At 35.4% G+C, this 25,303-nt stretch overlaps 11 protein-coding genes across 11 annotated transcripts; 7 read left to right on the top strand and 4 right to left on the bottom strand.

Annotated features, from left to right (window-relative positions):
* Positions 1 to 71: 71 nt before the first annotated feature.
* BUD6 (formin-mediated actin nucleation enhancer) lies at positions 72 to 2,339 on the bottom strand (the record flags this gene model as incomplete). The annotated part of the gene is made up of 1 exon (XM_071054749.1): positions 72 to 2,339. One exon carries the CDS (start codon positions 2,337 to 2,339, stop codon positions 72 to 74), a length of 2,268 nt encoding a protein of 755 aa, XP_070909442.1.
* Positions 2,340 to 2,669: 330 nt separating this feature from the next.
* Positions 2,670 to 6,845, top strand: MMS22 (Mms22p; the record flags this gene model as incomplete). The annotated part of the gene is made up of 1 exon (XM_071054748.1): positions 2,670 to 6,845. One exon carries the CDS (start codon positions 2,670 to 2,672, stop codon positions 6,843 to 6,845), a length of 4,176 nt encoding a protein of 1,391 aa, XP_070909441.1.
* A 104-nt stretch (positions 6,846 to 6,949) lies between these two features.
* Positions 6,950 to 7,690, bottom strand: CWC24 (U2-type spliceosomal complex subunit CWC24; the record flags this gene model as incomplete). The annotated part of the gene is made up of 1 exon (XM_071054747.1): positions 6,950 to 7,690. One exon carries the CDS (start codon positions 7,688 to 7,690, stop codon positions 6,950 to 6,952), a length of 741 nt encoding a protein of 246 aa, XP_070909440.1.
* A 471-nt stretch (positions 7,691 to 8,161) lies between these two features.
* PEX30 (peroxisome biogenesis protein) lies at positions 8,162 to 9,322 on the top strand (the record flags this gene model as incomplete). Its single annotated transcript, XM_071054746.1, has 1 exon — positions 8,162 to 9,322. One exon carries the CDS (start codon positions 8,162 to 8,164, stop codon positions 9,320 to 9,322), a length of 1,161 nt encoding a protein of 386 aa, XP_070909439.1.
* An 822-nt stretch (positions 9,323 to 10,144) lies between these two features.
* Positions 10,145 to 10,381, bottom strand: RPL38 (60S ribosomal protein eL38; the record flags this gene model as incomplete). The annotated part of the gene is made up of 1 exon (XM_071054745.1): positions 10,145 to 10,381. The coding sequence occupies one exon, from the start codon at positions 10,379 to 10,381 to the stop codon at positions 10,145 to 10,147; it is 237 nt and encodes a 78-aa protein (XP_070909438.1).
* Positions 10,382 to 11,761: 1,380 nt separating this feature from the next.
* On the top strand, positions 11,762 to 12,307 carry RNJ42_04580 (uncharacterized protein; the record flags this gene model as incomplete). Its single annotated transcript, XM_071054744.1, has 1 exon — positions 11,762 to 12,307. One exon carries the CDS (start codon positions 11,762 to 11,764, stop codon positions 12,305 to 12,307), a length of 546 nt encoding a protein of 181 aa, XP_070909437.1.
* A 984-nt stretch (positions 12,308 to 13,291) lies between these two features.
* Positions 13,292 to 14,515, top strand: NMA1 (nicotinamide-nucleotide adenylyltransferase NMA1; the record flags this gene model as incomplete). Its single annotated transcript, XM_071054743.1, has 1 exon — positions 13,292 to 14,515. The coding sequence occupies one exon, from the start codon at positions 13,292 to 13,294 to the stop codon at positions 14,513 to 14,515; it is 1,224 nt and encodes a 407-aa protein (XP_070909436.1).
* A 647-nt stretch (positions 14,516 to 15,162) lies between these two features.
* On the bottom strand, positions 15,163 to 16,650 carry FUM1 (fumarase FUM1; the record flags this gene model as incomplete). The annotated part of the gene is made up of 1 exon (XM_071054742.1): positions 15,163 to 16,650. One exon carries the CDS (start codon positions 16,648 to 16,650, stop codon positions 15,163 to 15,165), a length of 1,488 nt encoding a protein of 495 aa, XP_070909435.1.
* A 1,308-nt stretch (positions 16,651 to 17,958) lies between these two features.
* On the top strand, positions 17,959 to 18,606 carry ATG33 (Atg33p; the record flags this gene model as incomplete). Its single annotated transcript, XM_071054741.1, has 1 exon — positions 17,959 to 18,606. One exon carries the CDS (start codon positions 17,959 to 17,961, stop codon positions 18,604 to 18,606), a length of 648 nt encoding a protein of 215 aa, XP_070909434.1.
* A 1,128-nt stretch (positions 18,607 to 19,734) lies between these two features.
* On the top strand, positions 19,735 to 21,465 carry RNJ42_04576 (High-affinity methionine permease; the record flags this gene model as incomplete). Its single annotated transcript, XM_071054740.1, has 1 exon — positions 19,735 to 21,465. One exon carries the CDS (start codon positions 19,735 to 19,737, stop codon positions 21,463 to 21,465), a length of 1,731 nt encoding a protein of 576 aa, XP_070909433.1.
* Positions 21,466 to 22,292: 827 nt separating this feature from the next.
* RSC2 (Rsc2p) lies at positions 22,293 to 24,992 on the top strand (the record flags this gene model as incomplete). Its single annotated transcript, XM_071054739.1, has 1 exon — positions 22,293 to 24,992. One exon carries the CDS (start codon positions 22,293 to 22,295, stop codon positions 24,990 to 24,992), a length of 2,700 nt encoding a protein of 899 aa, XP_070909432.1.
* Between the last annotated feature and the right edge of the window lie 311 nt (positions 24,993 to 25,303).

Raw genomic sequence — 25,303 nt, 5'->3', positions numbered from 1 at the left:
TTTATTAAATAAATTATAAATGTTTATATTGTAAATAATGTCTAAAAGGTCAGAATAAAGTCGTAATTAGCTTAAAGTGGTAATCCTCCACCGAAATTTGCTCTTAAATTTTCTTCGTCTTTCTCCTTACGTCTTCTCTCAATCTCCTCTACACCACCAGATTTTTTTAGGCTTGAACTTTCAACAAAGTTGCCTAGTTCATCTCTAAATTCATCTTCATCTCTAAATTCACGTTCCTTTACCCATAACTTTTCAGCACGTTCAATGGCTTCAGCCCTACTTTCATAGTCAGGATTTAGAGATTGGACGGCCATTAGCATTTGTTCTCTAACTTGATTAAAAGTTCCTGGTTTAAGGATCGGTAGAACTGGATTTCTTTTAGGTTTTGAAGGATTTTTTTCCTGTTCTCTACAGCATTGGTGAATCAACTCAAACGTTTCCATAGCTTTATTAAGATCTTCTTTTAGATCCTCAATTAGATCTTCTTGTAAAGTTAAGAACTGCTGTTCTTCACAAACTTTGTCAAGTTCTGCTTCCCATATCTTTTTCCAGTGCGGCTTTTCTGTATTAATATAGGACTCTAGCTTACTTAATTCGCCTTTTGCTAGATCAAGTTCCTTCTCGACAGAATCCAGCTTTTTCTTGGCAGGTTGAGCACCACGATCTGCCACATCTTTTCTAATTATTTCAATTAAATCCTGAAGATCATCCACTTTACTTAACAGATTATCAGAGACCTCTCCCAACTCTGTTTGAGATTTCTCCATATATAACCGGTTGGAAGAGCTATTAGCACTGAATGTCATGGTCTTGAACTTTTCTACCTTTTCTAAAATTGCTTTGACACTGTTTTCCAGTGCATTTTTATTACTTCTGTATACCTGCCTTACAATTGCTAATTCATGCTGAACCTCTCTTAATGCCGATTCATTAACCATATTAGATGAAACCTTTTTCTCTTGTAATGGTACTGGAACTTGGGAAATATTAGATTGTATGTCTATAATTTTATCTAGCATAACTTGCTGATTTTTCTCTAGTTCTTCCTTTAAAGTATCTAGAATTTGTGCATTGTTTATGGATGGATAGTTGTCTTTCCTTGATGGAATTCGTAGTTCAATAATGGATCCATCTTTTACTACATGTAAATCATGTTCGTCCAGTTCATAGAATACTTTATGTAGCGGATCTTGAATATAGACATCAGGAAATGCATCCCCTCCAGGTGAGTATGCAAATCTTTCCACAAATAGTAGTCTTAATCCCGTCATACTGATCGGAAGTGTTGTAGAGCATTTTTTCATCTTCCCATTCAGACTTAAAAATAAAACAGCTTCGCCCCCATTACCATTATCATCTGCTCTAGTGTGGTTATCTGTGGTTAAAGTTGAGTTATCTATACTGTCGTTCGCATCTTCATAAAACATTCTACTAGGTACTCTGGGAATTTCGTTTCCTTCATCCTGTTGTTGAGATACCTGGACACTTGAAATTCTATTAGATGATCCACTTTCGGGCTTATTTAAAGTATCGGTAATACCAGTGGAAGCTAAAGCTGCTGCTGTAGCTGCTTCTGTGGTAGATTGATTAGTTAGCTTAGCCATATGATATGCAGAATATCTCTTTGAGGCCCTTCTTTGTAAATTGGTTCCCTTTTTCAGTTGAGACAATGCATCACCCTGTTCTTTTGTTTCCTCGCTAGACAGGCTTCTTTGATTTGAAGTATCATCTTCTACCTCCGTAGTAGAGTCTGTTACATCAATTTTGACATCGGTTTGACCCTTATTGCTATCCTCTGTTGGCAGCTTTGGGATATCCACTGGCTTTGTGTGCAAATCAGAGACCATACTGGCTACCCTGCTCGTAGAAGCACTCCTCTCACTGTCCAAAGAGATAGCGCTAGTAATCGAAGGTTGTTTCTTATGTATCGGGGACTTCACACCACTAGTTCTATTCTCCTGTTTCATACTTTTCAATAAGGCCTGTTTCACCTTCAACTTATCCAATAGTGTCACAATAATCTCTCGTATGCGAGGTAAATATTTGTTCAATGTCTCATCAGATGGAGGCTCCCGTAGTGCGACTTCCAACACTTTACGTAAAGCCATGGGAACATCTCCCAAATCCGAAATGTCCACTTTCGCATGGCTAAAAAACTTTGAAACCACCTTGAAATCATTACCTAACTGCACATATGCATCAGATACTACCCTAGCACTGACTGAGCCCCGGGACCATTGCGTTAACGTCTGTAACAACTGCTTTGTAGACATCAATAACTTCGTCACCGTTGTTTCTATGCTCGCATGAGCTGATTTACGTCTGCCATCCTCCGGCATATTCTCTCTTCCTTGATATATAGTTTCTTTCTCCCGTGATTTATCAAACAATGCGTATTTGAAAGCGAATTAACTATTGTTATTCTTATGAATGTTCTAAAATATTTTTGTGTTTTTTATTAAATTGGCCCTTTTTTAGTTATTTGTTGCCTTTCAATGAGGAAAACCCAATTAAAAATCAAATTAAAGGCGAACAAAGTAAAAAACGTCATTTTCAATTGATTTTGGGCATTGGAACAAAATCTTTAAAAAGTGTAAAAATAGATTTAGATTGACACTTTGTTTGGATTGCAAGAACTTCAAAACGACATAAGCTATAAGATTTGTTATATGGATGAGGATGAGGATGTTGTATTGGGCTCAGAGACCGGAGATCACGAGATATTATTTCAGCAAGAATGGGAACGGAACGGGACAGAAGAAACTGAAACGAATAGTGTTCGAATTGTTGAAGATATAGCGGACATTGCAGTACAAGATGAAGGCCTACGATGGTCGTTGCGTAAACGGAAGGCTATTCAGAAGATGCCCTACAGTATGGATAGGATCAAACATAAACAACTGTTGCAAGGTTATGATGTTTCTATTGATATGAATTCGAGTCAGGTGCCTCGCAAAGGCCGTAAGGATAGAGTGGATACATACTTTGAATTATCTGATGATTCTGACTCTGAGTCTGATTTTGACGATAGTGCTGAAATTAAGGATACCCAGGACTTACAAGAGGATGAAGATGGTTCTGATCCAGAGAGTGATAGTTTAGATATACCTCACCACGTAAAACATAAACGGTTGTTTTTAGAATTGGATGAAGACGAGGACGAAGTCGATGCTGTAACTATTGATAGTAGTCGCGAAATACCGGATCATGACGAACAAATAGTTTTCAGAGGAAAGAAACTAAACTTAAGTACTGGATATAAAGGTATACTGCCGAAATCAGTGTGGATGAAAACGCTAAAAGGAAAAAATGCTCAGAGTAAAGATCAGTCTTCCAAAAGAGACACAAGATATGCAAATATGTCTTCAAAAGGTGTAGCCAAACGGAGGAAAGTTCAATTATCTACTAAATCCGAAAATATGCTCGACGATATCATTGAGGTAGATAATGTGGAATTTAACAACGATTTAGTTCTAGAAAATTATGCTACACCACGAAATCCGGTTCCTAATATGGATGAATTGGAACATTACTATAATAACAAATATAGTGGAGCTTACAATGAGGACTTTCAAATGCTAGATGATCCACCAACTGGAAGTGGTCTTGGGTTTTCTGAGGTCATTTATGAAGATCATGATATTTCACAACAAGATGCATATAGTACTTCAGAATCAAGGGCAATAGATAGCATGATAGAGAGGGCTCCTCGGATGCACTCGCTCAAATCAAATAGGAATCCATCAACGAAAACAAAAAAACAGACGAATAATGCGAATAAAAGTAATTCTCAGAAAAGAAATAGAGTCTTAAGGATCAATCATCGATCAATTAGAAAAAAAGGCTCGAATACTACCAAGATTGCTAAATTAAACAATAATGAGGGTAAAAACACTGTTACGAATGGAAAAGCATTTGTGGAAGGATTGACAACTGCTGATAAACCTGTGCAAAAACCTGATAAGAAAACAAAGAAAACAAAACTGCCTTTTGGTATTCTTCCACCTGAAAATTCAGTCTTCAAGAAAGGTGTCCACACTTTCAACACTGTTGTAGAAAAAACAGGGAATAATATTATTTTGCAAAGACAATCCACGTCTGACTTATATTCTAATAGTCTCAAACCAGACCGTTCAGACTCAGAGAGGGGATCATTTTTATCTCAATGTCCAGCCATCCAAGCTCTAATATATCATAAAATTGTTTCTCTTCCTGATAGCGTAAAAGTTACAGTTGGTGGTAAAACGTTTGTATTATCGAGACTTGATACCGATGAATTACAAAACAAACTTGTCGAAATATTTTCTACAATAGTTGAAGTAGGTGCAAGTGATGAGGAAATTTTTCAATCTAATATTGGAATTACAACTGTACTACTTTTTTTGAATATTCCTTCTGTATTTGATGTTGTTAATGGATTCCATAGAGAATTTCGCTCCAAATTGACTAATTTGCATCAAAAGTCGAAGCCGATTCATTTTTTTCAGCTTATTATTTGCCAGCTAATGCTGTATGAGATCTCCAAGTATGCTAATTCTGCCAATAAAGTAAGAGAATCGAATTGTAACACCATTCTTAATCATATAGTTTCGTTTTTTAAACTTTTTGATATTTGTTACGAAATCGTTTCTTCTCAACCAAATGACTATCTGAATGAATCCTTCCATATATTATCAATGATTGTTGATGATTTGGATATCAAAGCTGAGCTATGGGAGAGATTAAGGCGGAATAGTTTCTCATCTTCGATTGCCCTGATCCTGGTTTCTATATTTCCCACGCTGAATCCTCATTGGGACATAATATTTTTCGAAAATAACTATGATAGCCTGTCCAAAACTTTTAGATTCATTAAATATTGTAACTCACACTATAATTGGGATTTTGAGGACATACTACTTCTTCAAATAAGCAGAATTTACAAGGAAAGACGTTTTGAGGATTTCAGTGAAGAAATTGAACGGTCACAGCAAAATCATGTTATTTCTTCACCCTTGGCCAAAATAAAGAAATTAACGTTATTTAATCGATATTTGACAATTTTACAAAAAACAGAAATTAGCGATGGACTTATTGAAAAGATAACACCGATGAGTGATATTTTAGTTACTGACACTATAAATATCTTAATGAATAGGGTCAATCTCATTATTATATTGAGTTGGTTTTCGAACTTAAATATAGAAAAGAGATTGAACGAACTTCTGAAAGGCTTGATATCAAAGGACTACATAAATTCAAAAGACGATAATACTGCAAGATTGATTACTAGATCGATATTGGAGTCATTTCTTGCGTTAATTAGAACTTCTGTGAAAAATAACACCAATATAAGTTCCAAAAATAATATATTTTATCAAATTTTCAAGGAATATATTATGGAAAGAGAGATACTGATACAACTATGGTCTAGTTTTCTTATTAGCGTTCGGAAAATTGCTTCCGATTTACCAAAAAAGAATCTGAGAAATATTTTAAAACTTTTAATTAACACAATTGTTATAGACGATGAAATGAAGAGATTTTCTAAACCTAACTCAATTATAATGTCAATTTTTATACCGCATCTTGATTATTTTGATGATTCGTGGATTCAAAGCAGACTTTTATCAATAGTAGAACGGCCTGCCAAAACTGAGAAGAGATGGATTAATTACTACTGTAGAATTAGCAAACATCTGATAAGAAAATCAATAATAACATTTTGGACATTCTTTCAGTATAGTGGTATTGAAAAGGACAATAAAAACTACCTCTATTTTGTTAACCAGGCTGTAAATATTGCTGATTTCGAATCTTTACGACTAATAAAGAATGAGATCTATGATATTTTAATTGGACTACTTTATTCAAAGAAAGAACTTGATTATTATGCCTTACTAAGCAGCATACTCACTAAAGACAGTGGCACTCAATTAGAATTTTATCCTTCTAATGATGAAACGCATCTCACTCAAATAACCAAGTGGTTAATTAAAATACTATTCAAATATAATCTCTACCAAAAAGTTAATGCTATCATAAAAGAGACAATAAATGCATATGGTGTACAAACTGTGACGTCAAAACACTGCACTGATATAACACGTTACATTGATACCTATTATAGAGATTTTCTCGATAACTACCAAGATTTATCGAACTTAAAAAGACAGTTGGGGATTATTGATTCCAAGGATGATCTTACTTTATTCAAAGAAGCGTTTAAGAGCTTAGACAATTTTAGGAATCAAATGCTCTTTTTAGAGCGTCACGTTGTCAGTGTTTTAGAAGAAGATAGTGGTGAATGTCATGAAAGTCGTATATTACAGGAGAAGATTTTAAACTTGTTATGCTCCCCAATTCTAAAGAATCAATTTAAAGTAATGAAGACTCTTTTCGAGAATAATATATTTTTAGAGGACTCGCATGAAATGTCGTTTAAATCTCAGAATGTAACATTATATTTGCTAAAAATACTCCACGAGTACCTGAACAGACGATTATGGATATTAGAATCTGAAGAACATACAGCGGTTGTAGATATATTTAAATGTTTGCTATCCTCTTATCCAAGAAAACGCTGTATTATACCAAAACTTTTTGATAGCTTATTTTCGATTGTGGAGAAGTATTTAGATGATATATTATATGGTGAACAATCATATTCAGAGCTAGAATCAATATTTTTAAATTCGTTTGAAACAACTACGTCACAGCAAACTCTGCAAATTGATATGAAATATGACTTCGCGAAGATATTGAGAGACTCTAAGTTAAAGGTCGATAAAAGAGATAGTGATGAAGACTTTTCTCTCAATAATAAAATCGCTAATTACCTTGAAAAACATAGAAACATCACATAATATAAATATAGATTATTTCTAAAACCATTAAAGTATATAGGGAAGCCTCTTTTTCTAAAATGTTTATTCAGGCTATTATAGAAGCATTTTACTCCAACAGTATTCTATTTACCGTCATTAATGTTTGTTGCAATCTTTGCTATTCCACCAGTTTCAGTCCCACAAATGTTTGTTGCAATCTTTGCTATTCCACCAGTTTCAGTCCCACAAATGAAGCAGGTCTTTTCAGTTCTGTTCCGATCTACAAAACATTTCCTGCAGAAGTAGTGGTTGCAGTTAGTTTTGACAGGAGTCTGATAATCTTGCTTACAAATTGCACATTTGAATGGTATATCAGCATTAGTGTCCTCTGGTTTATTATTTTCATCAACTTTCCAGTCTTTATTTAGATCCCAGCCAGCTTTAAAATCATCCCTGGAGTGTAAAAACTTACAACTATCACCATACCCACAATACCCAGTCTGCTTGAAATCTTTACACACATCTGGTTGAAAATCCATCAGAAGTGTATTTCTGAGATTGCCTGCCTGTCTTATTTTTTTTTCTGAATCCTTTCCCTCTGCATTCAGTCTATCTTCCTTTGTAGCACTCTGCCGTAGTCTTTCGAGTCTCTCCTGATCATCGTTGACTTTTTCTTGCTGATGCTTCAGCTGATGAGATAACTCTTCATTGGCATTGTCATCCGTTTTCACTACGTGAACTTTCGCTATACTTTCAACAACCTTTGTATTATCTAACGGTAAAGCTGGCTTCTTTGTATGCTTCTTCTCTACTAACCCAGAACTACCACCTTTGACAACTTTCCGTCTCCTGGTAGTACCCTGTGTATTCCTTTTCTTAAACATCAATCTGTAAGCACAAGTGTTAAATATTACTTAACTCTTATATTATAAACGAAGAGATAGGATAAGGATGATAGTGATACTAAGTGAAATTAAATATAAATGAAATATTATTAAAAAGGGTTTGCGATGAGCTCATCGCATTTGTTTTCCTATTAAAAAATTTAAGTTTGCCTGCAGGCTTAGAAGCAGCCGCAGCAGAGCATTCTTTCGGTGTTAATTTTCATAATATTTCAAGATATGTCATTTTAAGCGGGAGAAGGGGAAACTAACTAGAAGTATTAGATCATGACGAAGTTCTGGCATCAGAACTGTATATATATTGACTATCTTCTTCCAAGTATAGTTTATTTTGGAAGCAGATATAAGGATATACTTTGTTAAAGCAAACATCTAATAATAGAAGATATTTAGGAAGATTAAAAAATAAAAATAAAAAAAGAATAAGGGTATCGATTTGAGTTTAATTGTATTATGAGTGATAAGCGTGAGGTACGTGCGAAATTTGTGGAAAATTCACAGCCTCGGTTGGGTTTAGATACAACTAAAGTGATCCTGAAAGCGTTGCATGAAGGGAAAGTTCATGAGGAAGTGACTGATTCTGTTGCTGTGGATGACGATGAAGAGAACGAGGATAGTAGAGACGGTATGCTGGTTTTACCATCACCCTTGTTGAGCTCTACTCCACCTAGTGTAGTGAGATCAATGGTGCGGTTATATCCGTATTTGAAACTAGCTGATAAAGCGCTTGGGATTCTGACGTGGAGTGATTTCAGTATATGGAATAGTGTTGTACTAGTTCCTTTGTACACTCTATTTATATTGTACTATGAGGTATTTGTGATGTATTTAGGTCATATGGTAGTAATATTATCTGTACTAGCGCTGATGTGGGTTTACAACTTTGTTGAGAATACTGAAGATGTTCCGATTCTAGAAGACATTGTCGTAAAGATGAATCGGGTTCAATACAAATTTGACAAATTCATCGAACCATTGATAACCTTAAAGGACCAAGACCTAACGAAACTTCTTTATGCTACGATTTTATTTTCTCCAGTATATGTCTTCCTAAGCTGTTTATTTGGAATCCGTTTCATAAAATTTAATGTTGTCGCCATGGGGATACTGGTATTAACATACCATTCTCCTTGGTGTAAGACTCTGCGAAGAATATTATGGAAGTTTAAGATAATTAGGAACTTGATTTATAAAGTTATGGGTATTGAGACATATGAGCTACAGGAACCAAAGATAACTTTAGACAAAAAATATAGGTTTACTTATGTTCTTTATGAAAACCAAAGAAGATGGCTTGGTATTGGTTGGAACTCTAGTATGTTAGGATATGAGAGAACACCTTGGACAGATGAATTTCTGAATGAGGCTTCAAAACCATCAGAATTTCAATTGCCTAACAAAGAGTGGAAATGGCTTGATCATGATTGGAAATTGGACTTGAGCAATGATGGAGCAATTGAAGTCGAAGGAGAAAAGTTCGTCACAAATCCTGGAGTCAACGATGGGTATATCTACTACGATAATACTTGGAAAAACCCCAGTGTTGAAGACACATTCTCTAAGTATACTAGAAGAAGGAGATGGATACGTACCGCTGAACTTATCGAGAAATAATAAAGAAATTTATTAGCTTTAAATTGATCTTTCTTTACAGGAGTGGAACTATCTTCGATGGGTTTTATTTCTGTCAGATTTCATATAATTTATATTCACTAAAGTAATGCCTTTTATAAATTCCTTTTTGTAGATATTTAATAAAGTTTTTGATTAGGCTTTTAGTTAAGAATACTAATGTCACATGAAGTGTTGTATAACTGTTAACCAAACTCAATTGGATAAAGAATTTTTTATATTTTGGGTGTGGAATTAAATTTCTAAAAACAAAAATTTATTCCACAACTTATTCATGTCGATCAAATAAGGTTTTATTAAGTAATTACAGAACTATTACTATATAGGGAACAATCTTGTAACATTTGCCATGTACTACATTTCCTAAGATGTATTTTTAATATAATGCAGAATTATTTTAGAAAGATATCCATTTACGAATATCACTGCTAGTCATGTGATAGTCAGGTAGATATAATACAGAACATAATTCGAGGAAAGTAGTTTTTATGTAATTAAATGTAGTTAGTTAAGAGGTCATTAAATAGCCGCCGATATTCAATCCAAAATCAACGCATAAACATTACCTACCTTACTTAGATTTTCAAAAAAAGAACAAAATTAAACGATTGCGTAATATTAATAAAAGTTATGATATTAAATTATACAGGTATGTATATTAATGTGATGAGGGATGAAGAAAACAACGTTGCTTTATTTTCCCTTGCTAGTAATAGTTGTAAAAACAAAAAAAAAAGTTAAAAATCCCAGTATTCTATTTTAAAATGTTTAAAAGAAATGAAAATGTAGTTTTAACTCTTAAATTTACAACTTGTTAACTTGCAAAGTTGGTGGCAAAGATTGAATCAACTTCTTAGCCTTACCAGCATCGTCAACAGTCAAGGTGTACAAGTGTCTGGAACCTCTAACCTTGAACTTGGTTTGTCTGAATTGCTTACCGTTCTTGTTCAACTTCTTGTTGATCTTAACGGTAGCGGACTTAACGTCGGCTCTTCTGGTCAATTCCAAGAATTGCTTAATATCAGTAACTTCTCTGGCCATCTTTATCCTCGTTGTTATACTTCAGGGTACTGTACAAGATATTGAAATAATATCGAAGAAAAAAAAAGGTATTATTAAATACTAACCAAAACAATCAAGTAATACTAAGAAAAAACATAAGAGAAATAAAGGTTGAATATAGAATATACACTACAGTTTCTTCGAAATCCTTAACAATTACCTGCACAAAGCACACATAACTCCCAAACCCAAACCGAACCACAAACCAAAGGTGGGTTACGATGAGATTGGAAAAAAACCCAAACTGTCACGGGCGAAACCCTCACTCACTCAAACTCACTCAAACTCAGACAATTGCAGAAACCATCCTCTCACGCCTCTGTTGCCAGATCATGATTTACTAGCATTTTCTGCCTAGAGCGATGAGGGCTCATAATTCTAAACAGGACTTCAACTATGATGCCCAGCCTAAGTTGCCCAGTTTAGTACAAAAACTTAGCGAAACTAAAGAGCCGAGTCTAGTTAGAAGAGGTGCCTGAGAAAATTACAGATTATGTATTTTGTTTCTTTTTAAATAAATGTCCGGGTAAAATTACCGTAAAGAGTATCTTTTTACTGTCTCAAAAATTTCACGAGAAAGTACTACGGTGTACGGATGTAATATTTGCAAAAAAAAACTGAATAATAGTCACAAATTATTGATATTGATGTCAAAGACAAGGAAACTGAATACAAGAGAAGGGCTGTATACATTACTGTTTGTGAGAGACATAAAGAAACAAAGGTAAGTTACCAATTATTATCGGCATTCAACTTTATAGGTTGTTATATTGTGATAAACTGTGTTTTTAATTTCATTGTATTTTTTATTCTTCTGTATTAAATACAAGGTTTTACGTTAAAAGATCTAGTATTTTTTAATTAATGCAAAGAGGGGGGTAACTAAATAATTAAAATTGCTGATTAGGAATTAAAGGGCCCTTTAATTTTTTTTTAATCTTCGCCATAGTCGCGTCTAGACACTCTCACACACGAAATTTATTTTTTTATCAGTTCCGGTAAAAAAATTTCATTCCCTCCCGCACTTATCGTGATCGTTCTTGATTTGAGGAGTGGTACGCTGGTTTCTTTGGATGTTTTTTTTTTCTTTCGGAATGCTCAGTTAGCCATCTATCTAGGAATGTTCAAGGAGATCGGTGCTGCTCCTAACTTGTTTATCATCGTTGAGGGATGGCTTAGGCCTTTAGTGTTCTTTAAATATTAAAATAATTATATATGTAACCCTTACTTGTATTAACATTTTTATACGTTATAATTTACTTTTTCTTATTTATAAAAGAGATCTAGACAGGGTAGACAAGGGACCAATATTCAAGACAAAAAACAGGAGTGATAATAAACAATAACAACAACAACAATATGTCAGGGTTGGTTAGAGATTACATTGTTGGGTACTTGGAAGATTCAGCTAACGATTATGCACATGACAACTTCCAACCTGTTCTAGATCCATATTATGAAAGGGTTGGTCCAAACAAGACAAAAGTGCGTCGTCAATTACCAGATAACTATTTCAGCAAGGCCGAGCGCAAAGTATGGAAGAAGATCCAGTCCAAGAGCTGGTCTCATGATAGATCGATGTGCGGGTGCTGCTGCTGGACAGAATGCATCGGCTGGGCCCCTGTCTTCTCTATCATCCCACTAATAGGCCCACTTCTAATGTACATGATCCACAACTCCCTAGTAAATTACGCTGACCGCAACCTATACCACAACAGAATGCCCCACGGTCTGAGAGCGAAACTATTCGCCAACATAACATTCGACCTCTGCATCACCATGATCCCAGTGCTAGGCTCCTTGTTCTCATGGTTAAATGGTTGCTCCACAAGAAACGCAGCCCTGATATACAACAATATGGTCCAAAACCGAATAAAGAACAACCCTCCGCAACAGATGGTCTAGAGAAATAATATTATTTAAATAAAATAGCATTTTTTTTTTGATATTTTTGCCCTGTCATTTCTATTTCAACAGTAAATCACGTGAAACACGTGATTTACTGTTGATAGTAAGTTATTACCTTAAATTAAATAAGAGAAAAAAAACCGGTTTTTTTTTTGTGTTTTGTTGTTATATAATTTTGTAGCCTCCGCCCGAGTTCTTCTTCGACCTGTAAAAAAGGGAGTACAGAAGCAGCACAAGCCCAAAAGCCCTTCTTCTTTCGGTATAACCGTTTTTTTTTCTCATTAAACCCAAAAATAATGAGGAAAAAAAATAGGCGATCTTGTGCAGCGTGTTTACTGAAAGCCCCGCCGTTTAGTTTAATTCCTAAATTTTTGTTTTTTACTGTTAAAAGGCAAGGAATAAAAAAACCGGTGGACCGTGAAGAGAAGACTGACGTAATTTGTTTATTTTTATTTCTTGTCGAGGTGAAAAAAAAATGGATGCTGATCATTTGTGGGAGAGATATTGTGGGATTGACAGTTCAAAACTCTCTTTACTCCATCTATCTCCTTTTTTTTTTTTCAGTTAGTTCTATTATCTTTGTCTTCCCCATTTAAACAGAAAAAAAGTCCCTATTGTTGCTGTGTACCTTGTATATTCTCTTCTGCTTCTGCTTCTGCTCCTTACCTGCTCTTAGTTCTTTTGTTCAACCTCTTCTTCATTGTTGTTTTCTTGTTCTATCCAAGTACAAAAAACTCGGTGATAAAGAAGAAAAAAATAAAAAATTTTGTCCTCTATTATTATATTTATAAGTATTCTTAAAGAGTTACTTGTTTTTTTTCTTTCTTTGGGCTCATAAAGGAATAGATAAAATGAATAATGGGTTCCTTGGTTTCTTTCTTCTTATAGTTTTCTTCTTTCTTTAAAATTAATTTCTTTAACTACATAAATATATACAAATAATATACAAAAAACAAATAAAGTAAAAAAATCAAATATAACATGGACCCAACTAGAGACCCGGATTTTAAACCTAGGGGTCCAGATGAGAAACTGTTACCTCCTCCTGACCCTACCTCAAAGATTCCAAACTCTGGGCCCATATCACCATACGTTTTGGCTGATTACAATGGGTCCATCGATGCCCCACTACAAATGAAGAAGAAGAGCTCACATAAACACCACGACAATAACTACCCACACCAAAGGATTCCCTTGAACAAAAGTGAGTTTCAACCGTTGTCCACCACGGGTTCTTCGGAAGAAGACTATGAGATGGACGAAGAAGACACGCATTCCGAGAGCAGTAAAACTGGCCAACATCGAGAACACAGTATCGGGGTTGGTGTACACAAGAACCAAATCGCGGACCTCGAGGAAGTACCACACGGGATTGTGCGTCAGGCTAGGGCACTTGAGGATTACGAGTTTCCCACACATAGACTGGCCAAGAGACTACAGGACCCTAACAAGATGCCCTTGGTTATCGTTGCGTGTGGTTCGTTCTCCCCGATTACTTATTTGCACTTGCGTATGTTTGAGATGGCTCTGGATACAATCTCTGAAATGACTAGGTTTGAAGTTGTAGGCGGTTACTATTCTCCAGTGAGTGATAACTACCAGAAACAAGGTCTCGCTCCTTCTTACCACAGAGTGAGAATGTGTGAATTAGCTTGCGAGAGAACATCGTCGTGGCTGATGGTAGACGCCTGGGAATCCTTGCAACCCACTTACACAAGAACTGCTAAAGTTTTAGACCATTTTAACCACGAAATTAATGTCAAGAGAGGCGGTATTACTGTGCAACGTAAAAAGAAGAACGCCGACGGCGAAGTCGAGTACGAAGAGGATAAGATGGGCGTAAAAATCATGCTGTTAGCTGGTGGTGATTTAATCGAATCTATGGGTGAACCTGGGGTCTGGGGTGATGAAGATCTACATCATATCTTAGGCAATTACGGTTGTTTGATCGTCGAAAGAACTGGCTCAGATGTTCGTTCTTTCTTACTTTCTCATGATATCATGTACGAACACAGAAGAAATGTCCTGGTGATAAAACAGCTGATATATAATGATATTTCATCCACGAAGGTGAGATTATTCATAAGACGTGGGATGTCAGTACAGTATCTGTTACCTAATTCCGTTATTCGTTACATCCAAGAGCATAAATTGTACATCAACCAATCTGAACCAGTTAAACAGGTTTTGAGTGGTAAGGAGTAAAACTCTCTTTTTGGCTGATAATTCATACACCCAGAAGAGTTGAATATATTTTTCAACTCATTTTTAACGCAGAAGATCGTAATATATTGGTCGAAATCAAAAATATCAGGCACCATTGAATTTTGAACTTTCTACATATTGATCAGGATTGTTCTTTTCAAGTCAAAAGTCTAGCATTTTTTTTCTTTATGATTTGTATTATAGCCAATTTTACTTTTAATGACTCTCTCTATTACTATACCATATATCTTTTATTTGTTTGAAACAATAAAATGCATTTTACATTTGTTATATTTTAGTTTTTATGCATAAGGGATTATAGTATCCCGCCAACATTTCCATACAGTACTATCAACCATTTCCTAAAAAATTTAAAAGTCATAGACCATTTTGGTCTCCTATAGAATATATCTTCAATTTCAGATATTATTTATAGTATTACGCCTGGTGAATATATATTATGCCTTAGTTGCTGTTGAAGAGCAACTGAACAGTTAGATGGCACTAGAGTTGTAACTATCTATAAAGTGTATTGATAAAATGCAATCAGTAGGATAGTTTATTACTTATGTTTCCTTAAGGAAGTGTTATTGAACTACATACAGTTTTCCTTATCTTATGTCGAGTTTACATACATGCTGTTATATTTACTTAGTTGGGCCAACCATGTTTTCTGGAATAACCCATTCATCGAACTCTTCAGAGGTTAGGTACTTCAACTCCAAAGCAGATTCTTTCAAGGTAATGTTCTTCTTGAAGGCATTTTTAGCAATCTTAGAGGCAGCATCGTAACCAATCTTTGGGTTCAAAGCTGTAACCAACATTAGAGAGTTGTGCAAGTTTTGGTTAATCTTCTCACGGTTAGCTTCAATACCTTCAACACAGTGAACTCTAAATGAGTGACAAGCATCAGTCAAAAGTCTAACAGAGTTTAACAAGTTGGCGATCATAACTGGCTTGAACACGTTTAGCTCAAATTGACCGTTGGCACCAGCAAAAGTGACGGCTGCATTATTACCCATAACTTGGACACAAACCTGTGTTAATGCCTCATTCTGTGTTGGGTTAACCTTACCAGGCATAATAGAAGAACCTGGCTCATTTTCTGGAAGATGTAATTCACCGTAACCACAACGAGGGCCAGAGCCTAGGTATCTGATATCTTGTGCGATCTTAAACAATGAACAAGCAACAGTGTTCAAAGCACCACTAGCTTCGACGATAGCGTCATGAGCAGCAAGTGCTTCGAACTTGTTTGGTGCAGTCTTAAAATCAATGCCGGTTTCTTTGGATACTTGCTCAGCAATCATCACATCGAAACCTTCCTTGGTATTTAGTCCAGTACCAACGGCAGTACCACCTTGAGCCAAGAACTTCAAGTGATGTAGAGAGTTCTCGATTCTTGTAATACCATTAGTCAATTGTTGGACGTATCCACTAAATTCTTGTCCTAGAGTTAATGGAGTAGCATCTTGTAGATGTGTTCTACCGATCTTAACAATATCCTTAAATTCTTCAGACTTTGCATTTAAAGCATCTCTTAAGTTAGAGATTTCTGGAATCAAAGAGTGTGTAATCTCAGTGACTGCAGCGATATGCATAACCGATGGGAAAGTATCATTAGAAGATTGTGCTTGGTTACAGTGGTTGTTTGGATGAATTTCCTTAGTACCCATCTTACCACCAATCAGTTCAATAGCTCTATTTGAGATAACTTCATTGGCGTTCATGTTAGACTGAGTACCGGACCCTGTCTGGAAAACAACCAATGGGAAGTGATCATTCAATTTACCTTTAGCCACCTCATCAGCAGCTTGTTGGATAGGTTTGGCCACCTTAGGATCCAAAGTTCCCAGCTTCTCATTGACTATAGCAGCAGACTTCTTTAGGACACCGAAAGCCCTGATTATAGGCTCAGGCATACGCTCACGGGCACCACCGATCTTAAAGTTTTGGAACGATCTTTGGGTTTGAGCACCCCAGTACTTGTCAGCAGGGACATTAATGTCACCAAAAGTATCAGTTTCCACTCGGAAGGCTTGCATTGTTCTAGTTGTAGAGAATAGAGATCTGCTGTTCAATGCCAATCTATAGGCAGCAGGAGTCCTTGAAACGTTCTTGCTTAATCTCAACATTTTTTTCTGTTATATACCACTCTTTTTTATAGTCAGGTTTTTTCTTAAGGAATTTAGGGTAACTCCACTATTTTTTATGAACCAATGAAAAAGTATTCTAAGCTTCTTCTCCAATTAATTAAAAATCTCCAAAAAAAAACCAATAGAATAAAAGAATATGTTTAATCTGGAAACAATATAAGGAATATATTATTTGTTTTCTAACTTTTTTTTTATTTTAACTTTCTTCCAAGTTACCACGATTCCTCCCCTGAATATTATTTAACCGCCAATTGGACTCTTATTAGATTAACTTTCTTAGAAAGGCAAAGTAGATTATAATATTAATGAATTCAAACCCTCTTTCTTCAGCAATAGCTATGAAAATAAGAACTCGATACAGCTTTTGACAGGTTTATATATATATATATACATCTAGTTATTGTCCGAGTAATCGGTAAATCAATGTTTTACCCGGAAAAAACCCCATTGCCCGACTTTTCCGCTTCTTTTCCCTTTTTAATATGTGTTCTCATCTCTGATTGGTCCGGATGGATGGGGGGGGGGAAGAATGCGGCAAGCTCAGCTAAGAAAAAAAAAGGAGGGCAATTCTAATGTTAAAGTTTGAAAGCACTCTGTCACTACAGCCATAAGCAATTGATAATTATATATCAATGTATATATATATATATATATATATATATATATATATAGCCATTGATATTTTTATATATATAACTAAATACGTACATATGCACATATCATATCGTACTATATTATAAGGGGAGCCAGTCAAATGCATTTTTTTAGGGGCACCTTTTTTAATTTTTATTATGTACAAGATTGCTTTTAAATCCCCGTTATATCCTCTCCGTATATAAATCCCCGCAGTAAAAAAAAATGATGTAGAAGAAACAAATCTTTTAGAGCCATACAGCAGAGAGCCTATGCTCATCTCCATAGAAAGAGAGAGACTGAGAGAGAGAGAGAGAGAGAGAGAGAGGGACCATAGAGGGAGCTAGAGGGACTTTGGAGGGGGGGCGATTTAAATATGACATCCGTTAGAATACCTACATGTTTAAACCCATTGTTCTAGGGCGATGTTTTGCTCTTGGGACATCGAATTTGGATATTAAATGATATCAATCTGTAGTTTACAAGGGGGGTGTTTTTTCTTGCTAATTTCTTGAAAATAAAGGATATATATAATACCATTAAAATTAATCTTTAAGCTGGATAATTCTTAATTTCTAAATAAAGAAATAAGAAATACATACAGAATAAAAAAAGACAAACTTAGAAACAAATTAAAAACACAAAAAAAGAAATATGTCTACATGTTTAGCTGTTACTAAAGGTATTGCTATTTCCTCGTTAGGTTTATATGCAGGTCTCGTTGCCACGGGGAGTTTACTAGTTGTGGATGATGCTGTTACACCAACTAATGAGTCCAAGAGGAAGATAATTAAGGCTTTGTTATGTAAAGTCGGTGCTGGTCTGGGTGTGGTCTCTACGGTAATGTTTGGTCTAATCTATGCCTCGTCTCCATCTTACGGAAGACACCCATACCTCCTCTATGCTATGTTGACAGCTCCTGCCACCTCATTGCACATGTACTTGTCTAAACGCACATTGGCTAGAAAGTTGAGGCAATTACAGGAGAAGAAGATCACCGATGAGAAGCATACCGTGGCCACCACCGAGGAAGAGAAGGCCGCTCCAGACACTTCCAAGATCTCTTACGCTGCAGCAGCAGCTGTAGGAAATGTTGACGGTGGTGAATTAAGCGAGTCTGTCGTCGATCTAGGTATCGAAAAGACAATGGCACAAGCTGAGAAGGACTTCGAAGTACAAAGAGAACAAGAAATCGTACAGGCAGAAACCACTTCTTTGAAACGTAGATTCATTGCCGCTGCTGTCATCACAGTCGTAGGATTCACCCAATCCGCATTAGGTCTATCAGGTGAAGTATTATAATCTTTGCAAAAGATATTTGTTTGACTAGTATATCTACAAACATACATATTGACACATATATAACCTATATATTTATAATAGTTTTAAGTTTTTTTTCCCCTTACTTCACGTGCCGTTAGAACAACGCAGGCATTTATCCTCTCCACTGGCATAGAATTGGATAATACAAATCCAATGATAATAAAAGAAAAAAAGAACATAAGAATTGTAGAAATCTAAATTTTACCAAGGTAGGGGAGCTAGCCACAGTATTTGTATTTTGGTGGCACCACCACCGCTAAATACAGCTCAATACCGCCGTACTAGGATAATATTTTGACTTATAGGTATATCCACAGTTTTTTATTTGACTTATGTGTCTTAACCTACATGAATGCTTCCACGACCTCTCGTCCTCTGGCAACGACCAGCCCCGCGCTCCCTATAAACATTATTCACAGTCCATTGTCTGACCGCTCTCTTCGCCCCCGGTTTTCATTCAATTTCCTGCATATATTTCTTATCCTTCTACTGCATTCCTGGCATGTACGAAAAGAACTATCTCTTGTCTTGTTCCTTAGACGAGCACGGCAAATCCAAAAAAAGTAACCCTCTTCAACTGGAAAATTCACAACTCAAATCCTTACCTTGTGCTTCGGAGATGCAAACCCGAGAAGAAATAGAGGGTTTTTCATTTAATTAAATTTTTCTATTTTTCACAAGCAGAGGGCGTTAACGTTTGTATGTTCTGTGACTTACGATGGTCGGAGCTCTTTTAGGAAGCAATCTTTTGAGATGTGGGTATATCAATTTAATTAATTACTTGTATCCACAATTTTTTATTTTATGAATATTAAATAAAAAGAAACAAAACAGACTTACATATAATTCAAATTAAATTATGCTTGAAAATACAAAAAAAAAAAGAGCAAAAAAACTGTGGGATTGCAATTGTCAATCATAATGACTAACATATTAATCAAGGAAATCGAAAACATGCCAATCCCGCCGATATAAATATATAAAAGAGTAAAAACTTAAACTATAAACTAAAATGTAATATATCCTTTTAATAGTACTAGATCAAAACAGTAAACAAATAGTTCAAGAGAAGCACAACTTCTACATACAGGAAAATATATATCAAGTATGGCTGAATTTTTATCTCAGCTGAATATATTTAATAAGGATAACTATTTCTCAAAGGAAAAGGATGTCGAGACTTCTTCTGAGGCCTCTGATTTTGAAAATGGTGAACAATTCGCTACGCACTTAGATCAAGGTGAAAAGAGATTGGGTCTCTTGTCATGTATTGGTTTGATCTGTAACAGGATGCTGGGAACTGGTGTCTTCGCCGTGTCCTCCACTATCTACACACTGAGTGGGTCCATTGGGCTTGCACTTATCCTATGGGCCGTCGGTGCGCTAATCGCGCTTTCTGGGTTGTACGTATATATGGAGTTCGGTACCGCAATACCGAAGAACGGAGGAGAGAAGAACTATTTAGAGGCTATAGTCAAGAAACCTAGATTTTTCATCACATGTATGTATGCGTCATATGTGTTCTTCCTGGGTTGGGCCGCTGGTAACTCAGTCAACACTGCAGTGATGTTTTTAACCGCTGCTGATAAAGAGGTGACAAAGTGGAATCAAAGAGGAATTGGTGTAGCCGTGGTCTTTTTCTGTTTTGCGGTCAATTCCATTAATGTCAAGGCAGGGCTTTACTTACAAAACATACTGGGACTTTTCAAGCTTGGTATTGTCATTTTCATCTCTATTACTGGATGGGTAGCATTGGGAGGTGGTCTGAAACATGGATACCAGTCACACAACTTCCATAACGCATTTGAAGGTACCAACAAGGCTACAGCCTACGGTGTTGTCAATGCTTTGTATAATGTCATCTGGTCTTTCGTCGGTTACTCTAATGTAAACTATGCTCTAGGCGAAGTGAAAAATCCTGTCAGAACTTTAAAAATTGCGGGTCCCACCTCTCTGATTTGCTTAGCAATAATCTATATATTTGTCAACATCGCTTACTTTGCTGTGGTTCCAAAAGATAAACTGATATCGTCGAAGTTGATCCTAGCCGCTGATTTCTTTGACATTGTCTTTGGTGGACATGCTAAAAGAGTTGCTGCTGCTTTGGTGGGATTAAGTGCCCTAGGTAATGTACTTTCAGTTATCTTCTCACAGGGTAGAATTATTCAACAGTTAGGTCGTGAAGGTGTGTTACCATTCTCAAACTTCTTTGCTTCATCGAAACCATTCAATTCTCCAATGATTGGTTTATTCCAACATTTCATCATTTGTATGATCACAATCTTAGCACCTCCTCCTGGTGATGCCTATAATATTATTCTGAATCTGATCTCTTACCCAATGAATATCGTCAATTTTGTCGTTTCTGCAGGTTTACTATGGATTTACTGGCAAAGAAGACAAGGCAAGATCGAATGGAACCCACCCATCAAGGCCGGTGTCTTTATTACAACATTCTTCATGTTATCAAATATATATCTAGTGGTTGCACCATATATCCCACCTACTCATGGCGAAAGTGTATACAAACATGCTCCATACTGGATTCATTGTGTGGTAGCTTGGGGTATCTTCGCTTTCGGTGGTGCATACTGGTTAGTATGGGCTAGAATATTGCCTAAATGGGGCAATTACAACCTAGTTACCGAAGATGTATTAGGCGAAGATGGCTTTTGGAGAGTCAAGATTGTCAAAGTTCCAAAGAAAAATGAAGACAAAAAGTCTGGCATTGATCCAGAGTCCTCAAGAGAAACCGTAGATATCGACAGCAAAGAAAGTAGAGATTCTATCAGGAAGGGCTTCGTTAACTCTGAAGAGATTGAAGTCCGCCATTTCTGAAAGACACAATAAAACAGACTCACTTTCCTTTTACTATAAAAACCATTAATATTCACATATCTTATTATAAACTTTCTAATTGTTATTTCTTTGTCGAAAAATAATCACTCCACATCCATTTTAATTTAATACCTGTATTTTTATTTTTATTTTTATTTTTATTTTTTTTTTAACAAAACATTTATATATTGCTATATAGACACAATTATAATACTTGCTAGTTCTGAATTTACTATCAAATAATTAATCAATGCGATATACTATTGCCCATTTTAATATTCATTAATATATAGCATGGTTCTATCCACGTGATCTTTAAATACGCTCTTCAGTTCTTTGGTGCAGTAAGTTTTTCATTGTGAATAAGCGACGCGGGAAGAAAAAAAGGGCCCTTTGTTTAAAGAACAAAAAAAAAAAATATCAAGAAAAAAAAATATCAACAGAAGTTATAAAAGTGGAAAGTTATTTTAGACTATATTAGGATATAAACATCGAATTTTGACGTACGGAAAAGGATATCTAACACAAATCGGCTCATAGAAACTGTTTTTTTACTTTTTAGAAAGTGTACGCCCATCCGCTTTGTTTAATTGTTATATACGCGAATTTTTTTTCATTTAAAGAAAGGGCATCTCAATTTTTTTTTCCTGTTTACAATTGCCGTTACAGAATAGGCTAAGCGCCTTGAATATTATAATAACGTTCCACAGTTAGATATAATTTGGTCTTCATAATTGAAACTATAATTTACTGGTAAGAAGTCGTTTTAACAAAAGAAAAGTTTTTAAGATAGTATCTGGAAATATTAAAAGAGATAATAATATAGAATGAGTCTTGATAAAGCAGAAGATAAAGACGTTTACGCCCATATACGACCGGAATATGAAAAACTTTATCATATAAACGATCCGGATGGGATAAATATATCACCGGTGTTCACTGTGTTACCGCCTAGAAAAGATTATCCGGACTATTATGCCGTGATTCGTAACCCGATTTCTTTGAATACTCTTAAGAAAAGGTTGTTTCATTATACAAGCGTTCAGAAATTCATCGATGATCTGGTTCAAATTCCTTGGAATGCAAAAACATATAACACTAGAGACTCTGAAATCTTTCGTTACGCCATAATTTTCGAGAAGTTTATTAAGGAAACAACCTTCCCCAATTTGAAGAAACTATGTCCTGATATAAAATATACAAATTTGGGGCCCTTGCCGGATGAGCAAGGTTATAAAGAATTTCAAGAGGAATTAGAAAGGAAAGAATTGGAAAAGCAACAGAATAACAATAAGATCGAAGAACCCATAAATGTTAAAGCCAAAATGCCAAAAATTATTCTTCGGAAGTTGTCGAATGAGCACCAGAACTTACCAGAATATAATGAAAAAAATCAAATATCGACTGGCGAAGAAATTAATTCATCCCATAATAATCATGCAGACGAAAATAGTAGCACCTTTCATGAAAAAAGAAGTTATAAGACAAGAAATATTATGTCAAACTACTCTTCACCTTCCGGATCTCCACAACCCTTTCAGTTAAGAGCATCTTATAAACCAGTGAAGAAATATGTAAAAAGAGGAAGACCACCTATTATAGATTTACCTCATGTTCAAAGAATAAAGAATGTTTTGAAGTTCTTAAGGAAAGACCAAGACGAAAGAAGGCGTCCACTAATAGATTCCTTTGAAAGAATTCCTGATCGAAATTATGACCCACAATATTACTCTATAATATCCAACCCAATTTCTCTAGATGAAATTCGCAAAAAAGTCAAAACGAGAAAATATAAAACATTTGCCACATTCCAAGATGACTTCTTGCTAATGTTATCCAATTTTAGGGCTTATCATAGAAAAGATCCTATAGAAATTAAAAAAGCCGTAAAGTTAGAAAAATCATTTTATGAATTGGCACAGTTTGAACTTTCAAAACCCGACACAGATTACATGCCGGAAGGTGATTTTAGATGTCCACTTGATGAAATTGTTAAAAATGATGTTAGCTATCAAGTGGGTGATTGGGTTCTACTAAGGAATAGAAATGATGAAACAAATCCTATTGTTGGTCAAATTTTCAAACTTTGGACAGAAGGAACAGCTGGCACTCAATGGATAAATGCCTGTTGGTATCTCAGACCTGAACAAACAGTTCATAGAGCTGATAGACTCTTTTACAAAACAGAAGTTGTAAAATCAGGGCAATATAGAGATCATAAAGTATCAGATATCTTGGGTAAATGTTATGTTGTTCATTTTACAAGATTTCAGAGAGGGAACCCTGATATCAAAATCGAAGGTCCATTATTTGTTTGTGAATATCGTTATAACGAATCTGAGAGAGTATTCAATAAAATCAGAACCTGGAGGGCATGTCTCCCGGAAGAAATACGTGATGTAGAGGAACAAACGATACCTGTACCTGGGAGAAAATTTTTCAAATATCCATCCCCAATTAAACATTTATTACCACCAAATGCAACAGTTCATGATCCTGTTCCAGATCCTACTCTCGGAGATCCAAGGGCACCACCTGTTGTTGGTGCTGTTTATTTGAGACCCAAATTAGATAGAGATGATTTGGGTGAGTATTCAACTTCTGATGATTGTCCAAGATATATTATACGGCCAAATGATCCTAAAACCCAACTTGACGGGAAGATAGAAAACGAAACAGGAACAATGATTACCAGCATGTCGACTGCTAAATCCATTCCGACCATAAACTATTCAACTCCAAAATTAAATGTTTTAAGTGAAAGTGGAAATAGTAATATGGATAATATACCACGTCAGAATATACATACACCTTATTCATTATCATTATCCAAAGGCAATGTAACAATACCAAATCTAAGCCGAAAAAATGGTCCTATTACAGTGACAGACTTACACAGTAGAAATGTAGCCAAATACATTGCAAAATTGAGAGAAGAAGAAATTGACAAATTATTGGAAGCTGCCAAATATTGCCGTTCTACAACAGTTAGTAAAATTAACAGTGAAGTAATGTATGAAAGACCACATGATCAAGCAATCAAGTCCACACCGAACGCTTTTGTATTACCTTTAGCTATTAAAAAAAACATTGAGGTTCTACACAAAACTGATATTGCCCATCAGTTAAGAAGTAATGATACTAATATTTTACCTAAAAGGAGAAATAGAGAGGATATTATATGGTATCCCGCACCTGCTATCTCAGTATCTCAGAGGTTAGTTGATCAAGGTTATAAATATGATGATAAACTAAATGTGTTAATCGATCCTACTAACCCGCTAGACTACGATGAATTTGATGAAGTAATTCCTATTGTACGAAAACGCTCAAAACGTGGATCGAGAAAGGCTCAAGAACCACAAGTTGAGGAAGCTAGTTCCTTTCCAGAAGCAAGCTTAGAAGAAGATAAAGAGGAAGAGGCATTATCCAAGAATCTTCAAACTAGTTCACTGCAATCTATTAAACCATCAGCTATTTTCATGTCTCACAAGTTAAATTTGCCCAGCAAAACACGTGACTACTAAGCGATAGTCAAAAAAAAATTTACTTCATCTCGGGTTCTCAGAGAAGTCAAAGAAAATGAAAAAATAAAAATTTGAATTTAAGGCATTTTGAAGAAAAAGAAATGAAGTTACAAAAAGATGAAAAATTCACAGGTCCAATAGTTTCTTAGCGTTCTCTTATTCTTTTGAGCATATTGTACTAAGGCACAACTCAAATGAACCAACCGGATTACCCTTTTATAAATATTTTTTCCCTTTTATCATTCATCTTTAATGCTAAAGTATCTTAATTGTTGAAAGGTAGCTCATTGATTTTCAATTATATTTTTGGG

The sequence above is a fragment of the Nakaseomyces bracarensis genome, assembly GCF_045282275.1.
Source record: "Nakaseomyces bracarensis strain CBM3 chromosome Unknown Scaff13_0, whole genome shotgun sequence".
NCBI classification, from domain to species: domain Eukaryota; kingdom Fungi; phylum Ascomycota; class Saccharomycetes; order Saccharomycetales; family Saccharomycetaceae; genus Nakaseomyces; species Nakaseomyces bracarensis.
The sequence above is the reverse complement of the archived record's forward strand: the minus strand, read 5'-3'. Positions and strand labels throughout refer to the sequence as shown.